This window comes from Diprion similis, chromosome 2 (assembly GCF_021155765.1).
Source record: "Diprion similis isolate iyDipSimi1 chromosome 2, iyDipSimi1.1, whole genome shotgun sequence".
Lineage (NCBI taxonomy): Eukaryota > Metazoa > Arthropoda > Insecta > Hymenoptera > Diprionidae > Diprion > Diprion similis.
This window is the reverse complement of record NC_060106.1, coordinates 16,786,374-16,803,129: the sequence shown is the minus strand read 5'-3', so window position 1 is coordinate 16,803,129 and position 16,756 is coordinate 16,786,374. Positions and strand designations below refer to the sequence as shown.

Sequence of the window (16,756 nt, the reverse complement as noted above, 5' to 3'; positions counted from 1 at the left end):
AACAGATTCAACCTGTAACCGAATAGAAATACCCGGCTAATACGTATTCAAAAATTTTACGCCTTCGTGCTCGGCTTGCCGGATGATTCTACCCGTTAAAATCAGATAAAACGAGCGTAGTTTGTCAGTGGAGAACGAGGCGAGATCCTGCGACGTAGGTACAACGTCGGTGGATACGTATGTATACAAAGTTTGCTGGAATGCGGGAGAGGATAAATTAAGCAAGAATGAGATTGAGTTTCCGTGGTGCATTTACACTGTATCATGTGTCTCAGGGTGTAATCAATATGCCAGCATTGAACTTTCAATTAGTGTCACTTAGCTCGGTAAACACAGCCGCTCCTCTTCCGAAACCACGACACGTTCACGGAGAGACGTAAAAGCTCGATCATTGACGCTCAAAGTTCAAATGTGCAGATGTGTATCGTTTCGCGAGCGAAACTTTTATTCACACTGACATGACGACTGACTGTCACTCGTTTCTCCCAAACCGACAATCTCGAAGCCGTGAGATTGGCCTCGATACGCGTTTTGTCGTGTTCATCGATGTTTAGAAACGTGCTATCCAGATGCGACGTGCTTACGAGTATATGGTGTGCACCTCAAAGCAAATAGAGTACCTGCTCCTCGTGTAGATGGTGAATCCTGCTGCAGAGGTGGAAGAACGTGCCTTACTCTTGCCGCAGGATTTACCACCGTCCGTAGTTACCTACATGAATCCTTACAGAGGTTCATAGAAACATGCACCTGCAAAACAAATTCGCGGCGGTGGTGAATGAATGCACGTGATTTCCTTTGCCAGGTTGTTTGTGTAAGGGTCATAATTTTCGAGGTGGGTTCGGTTCAATGGACTAGAAATATTTTCTCCCTCATCGTCGAGAATCGGAATACCTTCATGCAGGAGTTTCGAGCGAACCGTCGTCGGTCCGTATTAATTTAGTCGTTAATACGTGAGCCGACAAGGTGGACGAGAAGGATATCAGGAGGGATGAAAGAAGCGTCGAGCCGTAGGCGGATAAGAGAACGAAAGGAAGGAAGTGGGTGGATGGGTGGGTTGACTGCACATAAGACTGTTCTGAAGCATGGTTCAAAATTAAAGACAGAGTTAATAATCTTTGACGTCCAATAAAGAGCGGATTCTCTCAGGTCCGTTGCAGTTGCCGGAGTGAGAACCGGATATTTCTCGCGGTGCTTCCGGGGGTTGCTTAGACAGGGCAACACAAGCCTCGAAACGGGGGTCGAGGTCGTATACCTATGAGGGTGGGAGGCCTCCTTCCCCTGCGTTGTATACGTACGATATTCGTTATTAATAACACCTTTCATATAATAAATCGTTCGTGTGGATTAATTTTCGCCTGCCTTCCGCCGCATTCTCTCCCCCGACTTCGCCCCTCTCTGGCAACCTGGCTGCGATAAGCGGGCGAGGACTGCCAAAGGCAGACTGTACACAACGTCGCGTACTTACATGTCTATATCCATACAATTTTGGCGTGCCTATGCGCCTGTAGTCGAGGGTGAGGACAACACACCTGAACTGAACTTATACTGCTTTTGCGGTGGTAGACGGCGCGTGGTTTGAAGGATCCGTTGCCGGGTTCGCGGAAGGAAGGAACGCGGGCCGGTCTTATCGAAAGACGTCTTAACCATGTGGTGGATAGTTTACATAGTTAAGAAACTAGAGCCGATGAGAAGGGGCCCACCTGCCTAATTGGCAGCCTAAATAATTAACAAGCCAGGAACGTTGGGTAAACGCTCTCAAGGATCAACCTGGTTAAAGAGTAACCCCGCAGAAGTTGGAAGGATGCCTTTACGTGTGTGGGTGTTAGCGGCGGTGTGCGCTGCGCGAGTTCCTTGCTCCCTAAACCTAAAACTTCACTATCTTACGTCGAATAAATTACAATCCACGACCAAGGTGCACTTCAGCGAAACTCCTACCGCGTCCCGGGATCCAGGATCCAGATATTCGAACACACTCGAGACACGCGTAACGTTCGAATGATTTTTGCTCCTTGAGTTTGGCTGATCATGAGCACTGGAAGCGGTGATCATTGGACTCGTGATTTTCTTTGTATCGTAATTTTGCAAGGATCCTTTAATTTCCAGTGAAGCTAATACCGCTTGCTCAGAAGTCTTCCGAATTAGTATCGAACCGATGGTAACAGCGACTGAAATGATCTCCTCGTTGAAGCGCAGTTGAAATTGATACTGCCGAACGAACGACCAGGAACGGTGCTGAACCTTTCCCTGTAAAGCTCAACGCACTTCCTGGGTGAAGTTATTGGTCGGTGGGATTGCCGGTCCTAGTGTCAACCGCAATGCCGCGGCATGTCGATTTGGTAATTAGTGGAACAGCGTCGAGTGCAAGTTACGACCCATCGATGGATTTGTGGGTGATTTGGGGGGATCCGGATGCGCCGCGGCGGCCGCTTCCCGTAGGATGGTGGAAGAGGCGCGTTGCGTATCCCAAACAGCTCCCTGGGTCTAATCGATATCCGATCGCTCGAGCGATACGTCAAGTACATCCCTTGGTTGACCGCCGATCGTCCTGAATGCAGGCGAGGAACGAGCAATGCCGCAATAATTAACTAAGTTTTCATTAATCTTTGCGGGACCAGCTGCGGGCACATGCTTTCCGCACTCTGACGATATCCTCGAATACCTTTTTCGGCCATTCCTTCCTTTTGTCGTATAGGGGAGGAGAGATGATGAAACGACTTTTTCAATACCGAAAACCGGGGGACTCTGAAAATTCTACGACACCAGACCAATCTTCCTCTGAAACAATGCCAGACGAGTTTTTCCCTCCTACGTTGGTTCTCAATCAGACTATGAATCCCGTATAAAGACCGACCGTAGCTGACATAATACAGGCATTTTTACAATCCCGGAATAATTTTCTCCGTCATTCACTCGGTCAACGATGAAACTCAGTCCTCGCAGTCGTTGTTGCTGACGTGTGACAGTCCGGAGTAGATTCTCCAAGGTACCTAAGTAACCACATGGTATCCGATCAGTGTTTCCGATAATCTGCATAGATCTTCACCGGCTTTCATTGCGATGTAACACAGTGATCACTCACCGCTGAGATGATAAATTAATAGATCCCTGTATGCAGGAAAGCGTGTTGAGATTATTTGCGGTCGAGATTTAAGTGTTTGCTTCTGACGTCCGCAAACAAAAAGGTGAAGAATCGCGGTCCGTTTTTCCTGGACGTCGCACATGTGTGTTGTTTGTTTTTTTTTTCTTTTTTCTCTTTTTTCGTTTGGTACCTTTTTCAACAGGATCGCGTCGAGGCCAGGCTGTGTGCCCAGAGTTTTCTCGCGGATTCGTAAATAAAGTTAAAAATTGTCTCGGAGCGGGGCAAGGAGAGCTCTCTAAATTGGTTCTATCAGCGCGTTCGGTTGGTCCTATATCATGCTGGAACCAGCGGCCACAGAGAAGGAACACCTCCATCTTTCAACGTCAGTGCAGCCCTAGGTTGCTACAACGCAACACAGCGCAGCCAAAACGTAACCCAACCTTATCTGCCCCCTCGTCCCCATTCGCCACCACCACCACCACCACCACCACCACCACCACCACCACCGCCGCCGCCGCCCTGGGAACCTCTGAGTTGCTCGATACCCAATCCAAGTTTTTCTGTATCCCTTCTTGACTGGCCTATCGTCGACTGATTAGCCACAGCTTGATTTGACTTGATTAATAGCTCCGGCCTGTGTACGGTGCCACTGCCATTCGTCCAGCCTTTTAGCTCGGTTCCCTTAATCCGAGAGAGATGAACTTATTTCAACCGAAAGCTGACTCATCCTCGTCCTTCAGCTCTGCACACTTGATACAGCTGACGTGGGTAATTGCTTGCCGGAATTTTCCTTATTCTCTTCACCCACCTTACCGTTCCTCCGGCTGTTTGTTATATGGCAATCGGGATGAATCGGTGATCGGCGATAAGAGGCCTGCAAGCAGCTTCTGGAACAAAGTCTTAGACTTGGGAAAGATAATTAGCAATAAAAGAAACAACATTAGCTCCTTTGAGCGGCTGGAATCACGTATACCTTATTCCGAGCTGTATTTGGAACTGTGGCGGGGATTAGGCCGGGTCTGACTCTGGCTTTGCCTCGGCTTTGGGGACGGCATCGAGGCGACTTCCACTCGGCTTCGGAGGAATCATGTAGCGGCAGCGTTCAGGTTCGGTCAGGTCGCTTGACTTCTTGGTGAGATTAGCTTGGAAACAGATAACGCCGCAAAAGACCATCCCGTAGCCCGCACCATGTCTCACTCTCCCCAACCTCAACCTTCAACCCTTCCACATGCACATCCACATCCAAACCTCTCCGCAGTCGGTTTGCCTCGTCTAGTGGGCACCTAGAACGCTAAGAGGATGCGAGAAATCGTCTGTGGGGTAAGAACTTTGATTATCTTTCCGGAGAGAGCTCAGCTGAGCTCCGACACTGGCTTGTATGTAGCTACCAGCATGAATGACTCTTCGCCCTCGAGAGATGCGGCGTGTGTGTTGTACCGCAAGTTTTCACCTTGCCACATCCAAGGCACATGTTTACGTAGTTGTACGGGGTCCTATACGACCTAGGATCGAGGTGATCTCGCCACGGTTGTATCGTCCTGGATGTATACATGGAAGGAAATTCTGATCCTTGTGGCCCGAGCGGCACCACGCTTGGGTTAGCTAGCGGAAGGTTTGGATTCCTCGTCGTGGAATTCCCAGGCTTCAGGCAGGTGCGCGGAGAAGTTGACTGGCATTCGCCGGATAGCAGCTTAGCTTCGAGCCTTCTTCGGGAACTGATTGTGGGTGGGTATCAGAATCCTCACGAGCGCCCCGAAATTGCTTTGCTCAAGGTAAAACCAGCGACGAATATCTTCGGTAGAAGCTCGTTCTGATCGTATGGAAGGCGAATGTGAAACGCTTTAACGGTCGTCCGTACGTTTCCATCGCATTGCCGAGTTCAGCGACCAATTCTGGAATAAGTAATACTGGAAACTTAACTTTGGAGTTCAGAGCTTATTTTTCGGAAAGAAAAGATGCATCTTGAAAGTCTTGCAGCGCTGTTATTACTAATAAAGTATAAAGTTCACCCACCTACGCATTTTCGCATCAAAATTAAATCGTCTGTTTATTCTTCTATCTCTATTAGTGGAAATCGACTAGTTTGGAATAGAATAACCGTAACTATAACAGAGGCTAGACATGCATCCATATTATACTATAACTTTATCAAGCCTTGTATTATCGCAACATTTCATTCAACTTCACCTACGTCTGATGAGTCTCGGGGTTGGATTACCCCTCCATAATTGCTCCACCGATCCGTGGTACTGAAGTGATGAAGGGCCTTTAACCTTTAAAACTTTATCCCGCCATCCCAGGCACCACATATGCGTATACAAACAAATTTATACTCATCGGCTGATGACTTCGTTTCACGCAACATCAAGCTGTCGTGCTTTCGGCAAAAAACAATTACTCCATAAATTTCCAATATTTCTTCTTTGCGATCCCGTCATTCTCTAATATTATCCAAGAAGTCAAAATGCACGCATACGGTTCACCTGCTTATACAAAACTTGAATAATCCAGAAAACTCAGGGCAGTATTTCCTCGAAAAATAAACGCCTAACTTGGGGTCCTGAGTACTGGCTCTCAGAGTGTTCGGTTGAACTCGAGGACCAAGTGGGGTTCTAAAATCTTGAGGAAGTTAATTTGATTATAGTCATACCGGAGATCGTTGCAGAGAAATAATTCAGCGATATAACGACAGTGCCGGTTCCCTGACTGGATGGCTGGCTGGCTGGTTGGTTGGTTGGTGTTGGAACCTTGCGTGGTGTTGGTGCAGGGTGGCCGGCTCTGTATACCCCGTTCTATTGTAGGGTTGTGTAGTGGCGTCGACTGGGTGCAGGGCGCGGCTCTCGTACTGATTGGCCCCCAGCTGGGGCAGCAGTAAACATTCTCTCTCGCACGCGCGAGGCTTGGTCTGGGTTGCCGGCCCGCTCCGCCGCCCAAGAGTTTAAGCCCGATTTAATGGGGTGGAAACGCGCGGCCCGATCAAGTTGTATTCAATTATCCCTCCCCCTCTCTCTTCTATACTACTACCCCCCTATACACGGTGTTCCGGAAAGACACTGTCGAGGACCCGGGAGCATTCGACCACTTTTTTGCTTTCCACTTCGTCGCCTGTAGAGTAGCAAGTGCATAAATGTCGGTGACTTTAGTTGACTTTTTGCTATTGAAGATTTTCTTGGAAATTGAATTGGAAGAATATCGGGATGCAAGCTACGCGAGTTTAGGTAACCCCAGTATATGACATATGACTGAAAGTTCTTTGATCTAACGCGAAATTTTTCAATGTTGACGATTCAAATTTTGGATGAATTTGTTTTTTGTCTTTTGTTGTATTTTACGTACATGACAGACAGGCTTGGAATTTTTTTTTTATGGTTTGTTTAATTACGTTAATTTCTTGATCTATTTATTCGTTCATTATATTAAACAACTGGGCCACTCTGCGGCATGAAACACAACCCTTGACGCCAAAGCTCAGGAAATTACTCATCCAAGAACGGCGCCGTCTGAAAACGAGTCGTTTCGGTGACATTGCGGTGCTAAAGAGCAAATGGTCATTTCCCCGTCAGTCAAAATAAAGCGCGGCATACCTCAAATTACAGCGGTAAAAAGTAACGCGCTATTTATATAACAATTTCTTACTCCTCCAACCTCACCCTCTCTCGTGAAAAACTTTTATTTTTCCTACTTGTGCCGATTAGTATTTTTATACTTCCATTCCGAGCATATAATCGCGTATTAAAAGCACCAAGGTTGCATTAATGCCAATTCCTTAACACAGAGATCGAATGATAATGATTAGTTAGTGAGTTCAGGAAAAATTTGTAAAATGTTGAATAGAGAACTTCGCTTCCAACACCATTTTCCTTTCTCGAATGTCCATCAATTCGGGTTACTTGGTTCTGCAGGTTTCAAAACCCAAGTTGTATTCTCAGCAGGATATCACTGTCAGCCTGCACTTAGCGTGAATTTTAATATCAAGGTAAAAAAAATTTGGTTAATAGTGACTCGTTAATGCATGAAAGTGTTCCTTTCGTTTTTTCTCGCGACACCGCGTAACCCGGCGAATCCATTCCCAAACGGTTCAAACTTCCATCTCCTCTCTTCGCCGCAATCCCAACCCCAACTTCGACGGTGATTCGCCAGAGACGTAGTCTCGGTACCTAGTGGAGTCTACGCAAAAGTTACAGTCGCCTCCGAGCAGTGTACACACAACAGTAAGCTTTTCTGTTCACCCGCCTGTGCTTGACATTATTCTTCGAAGTTCGTTCATCGGTGTACGTTCCATCGTTCTTTCCCGGAGTGAGGTATACATAATTTACGTAAGATAAGTCTCTTCAATTCACTTGATGTCACTCGAAGTCACTAGAAGTCACTTGAAATTATGATGCTAAGTGAACTTTTCCGAAGTCATTTCAATTCACTTGAACTCTTTTAAAACCTCTTTAACTCACCAAGTCCATTGAAGTCACAAGTACGCTGAATGCTCAGCGGCAGAATGGTCAATCAATCGGATATCGCGTACCTACTCATAATAACATTCGCCGGGGGGGGGGGGGGGGGGGGGGCAAACTGAAGAATCGATGAAACGTTGACGAAGAAGGGAGGCTAAAGGGGCTTAGAAGTTGTCGGGAACGTTATTATTCCGAGCGTCAAAGGCTTAGACTTCGCAATAATAAGAAGGGGAAATATAGAGAGACACTGTACGTATACGGAGTGATTGTAAGCTCTGACTTAAGGCCTGTTATAGCGGTAACGTACAGCCTTGGCGTGTTATACCATTATACATACATTATACGGTGATGTTGATTACGGTTTCGGATCAACTGATCAAACCTGTACTACCGGTCCCTAAGTAACCGGTAGATAATAATAAGTAGCTTAAACCTCATAGCCAAGCAAGCTTGTGTCGGGTGGCTAATATCGGAAACCTGAGATTTCTCTCACGCGAACCTGACATGAACTCCATTTTTACAGCAAATATGTACCGATAAAATCCGTATCCTTATATCCGTTCATTCCAATTTTTATGGTACTTGAACTTTTTATGACTTGTGTGTCTATCTCGACTGGATCTACAAACAATTGTTATAAGAATAATTTTCGACTGGCCGTTAAGGTCTCAATATCAATTTTCTCGTCGCGTTTGTCTCTACGAATTCATATAGCCATTTCTGTCCTTCATTTTGTACAAATTTACGCGTTAACTATTGACATTACCAAGTCCGTGAAGCGGGCAGTATCTATACCTCGCAGCTTGTCCCGAGGAGAGTCGTACAGAGTCTGAAACTTTACGGACATCCATCCGTTTAATGAACCATGTGCAGGGTTGCGTGATCCAAGATACGGTCTGTGATTAAATTGGGTTTAACTTCTACCGTATCATCGTGCTCATCAACTAATTACTCTCCCTTTATACCTTTTTTATACCGTGAATTAGAAGCTCGAGTGACGATATCAAAGGATAATTAAAAATTTTAATCGCGTCACTTAAGAATTCTGATGCAATTTCATTTCACTGAAATTGTGAGCATGGGCAAAATTCCGAGTAACTGCGACATTCCGCAAAACGATAGGTCGACGAAAATGCGAGAGAGAGAGAGAGAGAGAGAGAGCGAGAGGAGGGGGAGACACCAGGCAGACAGAACTGCGGAACTAATATCGCATCTACGTAGCTATACGTAGTTTCTTGCCGCAAAACACTGAGCTGCAAAGCGATATTGCCTTCTCGTATACTCTTGTTCGTAATTAGGCAGAACATCGGTCTTCGCGGACGCAGAACGTCCGATGTAAATTAGATCGAGCGTACATTTGTTGACCCTTGTACAAAACGGCGACCGAATCGCGATTAGTCGCAATGCCATTCAGTGCGGAATCCGAATGCGGTATACATATACGCTGCGGATAAATTACTTTATCGCTTCAAGTAGACACACGCGTGCATGGCCAGCAAGGCAAATAGGATAACGTTTCGCTTCCGTATGGAAAACGCGGAATCGGGATCGCCGCTGCATTGATGCCGGATCAATTCCTATTACCGGCTGTACACGTACGTATAATACACATGTACATGCTTCGGCAATCGGAAATCGATAGCAATTAATACACGGGAAATATTTCAGGGGCTTGATCAAATTTTCTGCAGGAATCTAGTTTGTCTCAACTGTAGAACAAGGGCGTTCCGCATGGCGGTATAAAGTATGCAGCACGAAATGCCACTTCGTCATCTTTAAACGCTCTAATGGACCCAGAGCTCAATTCTCTCCTAATTTTTTTTCTTTTTTATTCGTAGTTAATTGCCTCGACTTGGCAATCGCGGATAAAGTCGAAAACAGATTTCATTACTTCACAGCGTTGCGGAAATAACTAACGAAAATTCTTCATGAAAATGAAGAAATGCGTTCGACTAAAATTATTTTCCACACATTTTCAGGCTCTTAGTCCTTCTCCTCCAACCGTTGTAGCGGATTTTTTTCCCTCGATAGATTTCTTTCGACAAAATCATCTGCATTCCGGGTTTTGAATCTATTTACAGAAAAACAATTGTATCTCTATAATTTTCATACAATCAAGCTAAGTCAGATAGAGGGTTTCCGGCGTATAACGAGTGAATTTGATCACGTCACGTTGGGGACATTCGACAAATCAACGTTCACGGGGTCTCTAATGTTTTCAGTAACGTTCTTGACGTTTTATTTGTTTAGTCTGGTGCTTGCGAACCTTCCAGACGTCAAACAAAATAAGACCGTCTTCTGTACAGATCTCTTACGTTTTTTTTCCGAGTAGATCTCGGCTGATTAACAAACGCTCAGCAAATTGAACCCGACTCGGGTTTCGAATCTCGTATAGCCGTTACAACAAGGTTTTTAACCCCCCCCCCCCCCCTCCATCAATCTTATACAGAATCTCTCATTCTCGGGTGCCATACAGACGTCGTCTACGGGGGCGCCAAAGAGCCCGTAAAAGTTCTATTGAATTTCGCGATTAAGGATTATACGCCGGGGGTTCAACGCATCCTTTTCGTCCTGTGTCCTCCGCGTCGCGTCTTACAATCAAAAGGACGTTTTTTGGCGCTTGTAAAATCGCCTCAGAGTTTTGCTTCTCTTTTTTCGTTTGCAATTCGGAACCGCGTGTCGAAAGGTGGCGCTCCAGCCTCCAGGACTCTTTCTCTCGTGCCTTCGGCAGGACGAAAACTATGCGAAGCATGCCTTTCGCGGTTCCTCGCAGCATCGCGTTGCGACAAAGCAGGCCCTGAGGCCTGGACGGGGTATACAGAGAAGCTACGACGAGGATGCCGAGTTCTACTACACACGTCCACGTTATAGCCTGCAGATACGACACACTTACCCCGGTAGAATCTCGCCGAATTAACTCAGACGACGAGCAAACGTTTCGCCGCGCAAACTTGCGCCTTCATGAGCTTACCTTGTGCCAGTGCACCCGAGACTTGGAGGCCTCGCAACCTCGGCAGCAAGGCATTGAAAGCAGAAAATGTTGCAAAGGATCGAGGACGATATGCTCCTCTGGTGTGCGGTAAGCCCAGGCATCTGCCGCCGCCTTCCTTTACGGCGCAAAACAATTTCTGCGCATACTTTGACAACAACGCGAGCTGTTTCACCGAATCCTCCTCTTGCCCCTCGAGCCTCCATGTCGAGGACATTTTTACGTTATGGTCCAGCGCCCCAAAGGTCATTGTATACCTTGTTCTCGCTCCCTACGGCTGAAATTATTTTTTTTTCTCTCTAGCAGATGGTCACACGTCGATGAATTTTCTCCTAAGCCATACGCGTTGCGGATTTTTGCCTTTACTTGATTTCATTTCATAACTGTGGGCTTGCTGCTCCATCTCACTCTGTGTGCGATGAGCTACGGAAGCGAAGTGTTTTTTTCTGATAAATAAAGGTCCGTTTCTTCGTCCACGTTATTGAGAATGAAGAAAATTTCACTTCCTGTTAGTACTAAAGTTTCATTTCTTTTCTATTAGTATTTTTTCCGTCCTGCTACTTTATCATGGCCTCCTCGAAATGTATATAACTTCAAATTACTTTCAACATAAGTATCTTTCCAGATGGATGAGAATAAGGAAATTCCAATGTTAGAAATCAGGTCAAATTCCAGAGGGATAAAAAAGTACAGCAACTCGTTGTATACCTAAGTATAATACATACCGTGATGCGCTCCTAAAGCCGGGGCTTCTTTTCCAGGATCTCCGATAAATAAAATTAAACATCAGCACAACAATTCTGTAATTACGTATAAACGTTCAACTACGGTAAAACAATTTTCCGATGTTTTTTTTTCTCAGCAGTGCGAAATATCGATCAATTGTTTTTGTTTCTTTCTCTCTCTCTCTCTCTCTCCTTTAAGCTATAATATAATTATATTACAGTTTCAACAGTGAATACTGGAGGTTATAGAAATAGTTGTAAATAGACAAAGGTGAGAAAACGGGATGCAATATCATCCCTTAATAAATGGCAACGATCACGCGGTGGTTTTGGGGTGCGGAAATTTTTCCGTTTTCAAACTTTTTCAGGACCGGTGAAAGTTTGCGGTTGGCGTGGTAAAAAAAAGAGGAAAAGGGGTGAGAACGAATTAGGGTGCAGGCGTGATCGGAAGCGCGAAGCGTTGAGAGAAAAATGGTAAATTTTAATCGACGAGGAAAAAACCCCGCGTATATACGTAATACGCACCGACTATTTTACGTTATAGGAATGAATGATTCCACTTCGTCGATGGAAGGTATTATATGTATTGTATGAATTATACAACATCGGAGATAAAGAAAAAAATAAGAGAATGTAAAACGTTAGAGCACCCGAAATCGTCAGCGTTAAACGAACGGCTACATTAGGCTTGAATGATCCAGCAATGGGTTCGAATTATTTTTCAATTACACCGGTGATTCCAGCTCCGTTAATCATTTAGCGAAATTGGGTATTCGCCGAGGCTTTTAATGCCGAGTAATTCAGAGTTACCGCGTCTTCGCGTTGATATCGACTTACCCACATAATTGGAGCGGGGTCATTTAATTCTCATCAAAGTCGTGGCTCACCCTTCGAACAGCTTTGATATATTAACACCGGAAATCGTAGGCGATAGTATCGCGTGTCGATTTGACAGCGTGTCTCGATCCGATCTCAGTTCCTGTAGAATTTATCCCTCCGTAGGTATCATCCGTATATTTCGATCGTTTTGTTCCTCAGCCTGAGATCGCGAATTCCTAACAATCTGTAACAAAGGAGCAAACTATGAGCGCCCCTTTCTTCTTACCATCTTTAAAACTGTAACGCGTTTACGGAACAGCATATTTTCGAATCTCATTATTTTCCTCGAACTACAAGACCGGCCAACCGTCGGAGCTTTTCTTTATCTTCCCTCCATTTGCCGTTCCCTTTTCAAACGAACTACCAAGTCAACCAACGAATGAAAAAAAACCTTGGTATCTCTTTTATCTTCCAACTGAACCGTCTTCTCTCCCCCTGTTCCTGGCTAGTTTCGTAATAAATTGAAGCCGGAAATCTACGCGAGGAAACCAGCGCATTCTTTCATCAAGTAACTTTCCTAGCCTTAGGCAATTTTTTCTTGTATTTTTTTTTTTCTAGTTTGCATAACGACAACAAGTCAAATTAGCAGCAACTTGTGTTTATGTTGTGTACGAAAAAAATTCTCTTCAACAGAATTTGGCACACGAGTTATGGACGCATGTGCGTATATTACACAACGTATTCAGAGCACATTTGCAAATCTTCAAAAGAACGAAAAGCGATTCTTGTAACGGGCCATTATAATGCTTTGCGGTTTCGAGAGCGAGTGAAACGGCGGTAGGTATAAAAGTCATGTCGAAAGTCAGCAGATCCTTTGTGAAATACACCCCCCGCACTCTCTGGGCCTTTTGTACCAATTTGAACCACACAAGGGCACGACGACGCGGCGTCTAACCTTGTCCGCAACCCTCCATCCCGCAGCTGTGCCCTGACCCTTGGATTTCGTTTGCCGCCTCTCAGCCGCGGGCTTCTCGGTTCTTTTAAATGGATCGAAAAAGCCAGGATAAAGTAGAAGAGAAGAGGTCAATTTTTGAGATTCCTTTTCCTTCTTTTACCCCGCCTCCACCCTCCTCCTTCTTCGTCTTCTCCTTATTTCCCTCTTTCTCTTTACTCTAAACTTTATAAAGAAAAGGGGCGAGTGGAGAGACGGATGAAGCGATACATAGCGTCGGCCTTTATTATGCCCCGAGGGCTATATACGCTCCCTAAAAACAACTCGGACAGAAAGTATAGGAGAAATAAAGTAAAATAAAGTAAAATAAAATTTGAATACCGAGTTAAACCGTTCAAAGCGTGGCGGATCAATCGTGACTGATTTATTGGAATTTTATAAATTACTCCGAAATACCTGCGCAGCATTTTTTTTTTTTTTTTTGCTCTGTCGCACGTGAATGAGTTAGCGAAACAATTCTTCGGCCACCGTGCTGCGCACACCTGTCCAATTCTAATGGGTGAAAATTTCTATTTCATCAATTTTCTCGCGACGTATATGTATATATAGACGCGACTCAACGGATATCACGTGCGGGAGAATCGTCGGGGTGCAAACGGCTCGCGAATTGCAAAAAGGGATCGAAGAGGCGCAAGGCATTCGAGGTACACGGATTAACCAGTGTCTCGGGCGAGGAACGACTTGACTGAATAATTCGGGTGGAGCCCGGTGACAGATGCTCGTGATTAACGGACCGCCATGCTCCTGAGATAAGGAAAGACGACGCGGGATGCTGGATCGGCCACATTCATACGTAATAGGCAATACACTTTGGCTCTTTGCTTCCCCGGATCACCGATATCTACCCTTGACCATTCCCTGCCCCTCCGAAGCATCATCCATCACCCAACCCGTCATAACGCAACAGCTAGCCCAGCGAACCATGTCCGACAGTATGGCTCATTGTCAGCTGATCCTGACGCAGCCTCCAAACTTTATCTCTTCGGTCTTTTCAATATGGAAAATATTTTATCACGGATGCAAGAAGAAAGAGGTTTTTGCTACATGGATTGCAAGCTTGAGGACGTTTTGAATTCCAATTTGAGGTTCGAGTTCGTGACCACTGAAGTGTATTTAAATAAAGACTTTGACGATATAGGTCAAAGAGACATTTTCTTTATTCTTATGCAAAAAATATATACTCTGCGACGTTTCAATAGGGACCCCAAGAAAAAAATAATTTCTTTACATTGTTTATCTTTTACGATAGTTATATCTACATGATCGGGTTGTATTTTGACATATTTTAGATTCCCACAAATCGATTTTTTAAGCAACAATTTTTATTCATCGGTCGGCAGTACCGTACCGCAGTTATTACGTTCGGTAGAATACGGCTAAAGTTCGATCGTATTTTTCCACTTACGTTAATATAGGTACATAATTAGGATTTTTTTTAAAGAATTCTGCACGTTAAAAACATCTTGAAAATTTACTGTCAAATGTTTAAAGCGTAAAGGCCACACGTACTTCACCGAATCGTATTATCGAATTGGCTTGTGCCAGATACAGCGGATATTATGCAACACATCAGCGGATCGAGAAGAGATAAGACGCGAAATTGTATAATTTGCGTCAAGATTAATCATCGAAGGCACAAATGTATGTAATAATTTAAAGCAGTAACAATTATGACTGTACGTATCAGGTTTGGTGACAACCGCCGCGGCACTTCCGTCGTGTTTATAATGGTTGTAGGATCTCGCAGGGGTTGACAGATTGCGCGACGGGGCACATATACATATAAGCGAGAGTCTACAGGGTGAGGAATTTATGTTATTTACCAAAGAAAGGGTGGAGGGTGTGTACGCGTACAGCAGGGTGGGTCTGCTGTGTCGTACCTATATGGGGAAAATGCCGCCCCCGACTGAAGACTGAAAGGTGTGCAAACAGGCGAGGTGGTAGAAAAAGCGTTTCCCCGTGTTATTTATTGCGCGGACCGATGAGTGTCATTTAAAATTTCGATATAAATTAATTTAAGGGGTGAAGGGGTTTCTAGGCGGTGCTGTGCAGTGGGACGGGGCGTAATGGCTCGGAAAATGAAGTTCTTGTAGCTCGCCGAGAGAGAATCCCACCCTCCTCCTCCACCTCCACCTCCTCTACAGTCTCTCGAGCTCCTCGCCCCAGCCTCAACCCCCTGCACTCGCCTTTCGCAAAACTCGCCGCCTCCGAACGCCGACGAACAGTTACGAAGCGGCGTTGCCTACTGAAATATCCCTCCTTTCCGAGGGTGCAGCAGCCCTCGCTGTTCCCATCTCCGTCGCTATTATCTTGAGTAAACAGACTCTACCTGTGCTTCCGCGAATGCTAGATAGAGTCGTATGTTATCAAAATCCTTTCTTAGAGGCCCCGGTGATACTAATTTTCAAATATTATCACGTCCGCTGCTTAGCTAACCTCTTTGCATACTGTAGTATCTGTACACCCTCCCTACAGGTTGGCTCAAAAACGGCATTCGCTCTTCCTCGCCGTAAGTACACAAACATATCTCTCCCTGACTATAAACGCTTTGATTGCAACATATTTACGGTAAAAAAAATTTATAGCAGAAAAGATCATTCACTTGCTAATCGAATGAATGATTTAAACATTTTTTTACCTCATCGTGTTACTTTTCTCAATTTTTGGTATACCCAGTGATTTTCATTGGTTTTCAAGCATCCCAGGTGATTTTCAGTGATTTTAAGTTTGAATGGAATCACGGAAAATCGCTCAAAACGCTGAGAAACCATTGCAAATCAATTGAAATTACTTGGTAAATTGGAAACAATCGAAAGCACGTGGTAAGATAATAAAAGATGACTGCATGTTAATGAATCGTAAATATTTGACGTTTACAGCAAGATTGAAAACGATTTCTATAATTTCCAACGCTATAATTGCCACGGGGTTTATGCAACGATATCATGTGATTTGCAATGATTTCAAGTTCCTTCGATTTACGATATAATGTCCAACGTTATAACTACACGAGAGAAGAAAATTGTTTTACGATACATACCTGCATAAACGGCAGCATGTTTGTTTTTGGCGTAAATGCTTCGCGGAGTTTCGGATATCGAGATTCTCAACCTTAGGCCAATTTTCTGAAATCCGGAGGCTCACGTTCCAGATTCCCTCTATGTCCACGTCTAAATTCCAGGCGGCCTCTGTGTCCCTCGAGTCGCGCACATTCCCGCTTTAGAACCTTGGAGCACTGAAATGCGACGTTATGCTACAGAGAATTTACGATTTTCAAAGTTACCCAGCTGCTGAATAACGTCGAATAGCGGTTGTGACATGCGTCCAATAACCACGGTACTTACAGACAGCGATTGTAACTCAACTTGGAAATCGGTTTGTCGGCTATACAGACGCGAGTATCTCGTTGGTTATGCGTACGTGACAACAAAAACTCGGACAACTAACGGACTAAGCGAAAAAAAATTCCATATATGGTATTTTATAGATTTCAGACTTGGATTTCTACTCGGACTCTGGCTCCTTCCAGAACTGAAAGTACGATCGGTATATGCATAGTCCATAGTTCAAATATTCCTTTTCATTTTTCACCGAGATTCAATTATCTCCGATAATTGGTTTTCCATTTGTGACGATTGACGCGGAAAGAGGCGCGATATTTTTAATTTTTCAAACACTCGACTC

General features: G+C 44.8%; 1 protein-coding gene across 1 annotated transcript in view; it reads right to left on the bottom strand.

Annotated features, from left to right (window-relative positions):
• LOC124415858 (lachesin-like) overlaps positions 1–16,307 on the bottom strand; it is an 88,959-nt gene extending 72,652 nt beyond the window's left edge. The window contains exon 1 of the mRNA XM_046896539.1: positions 16,113–16,307. Within this exon, the coding sequence (XP_046752495.1) occupies positions 16,113–16,130 (18 nt within the window). The 5' untranslated portion in view covers positions 16,131–16,307. The remainder of the gene's footprint in view (positions 1–16,112) is intronic.
• Positions 16,308–16,756: the final 449 nt, after the last annotated feature.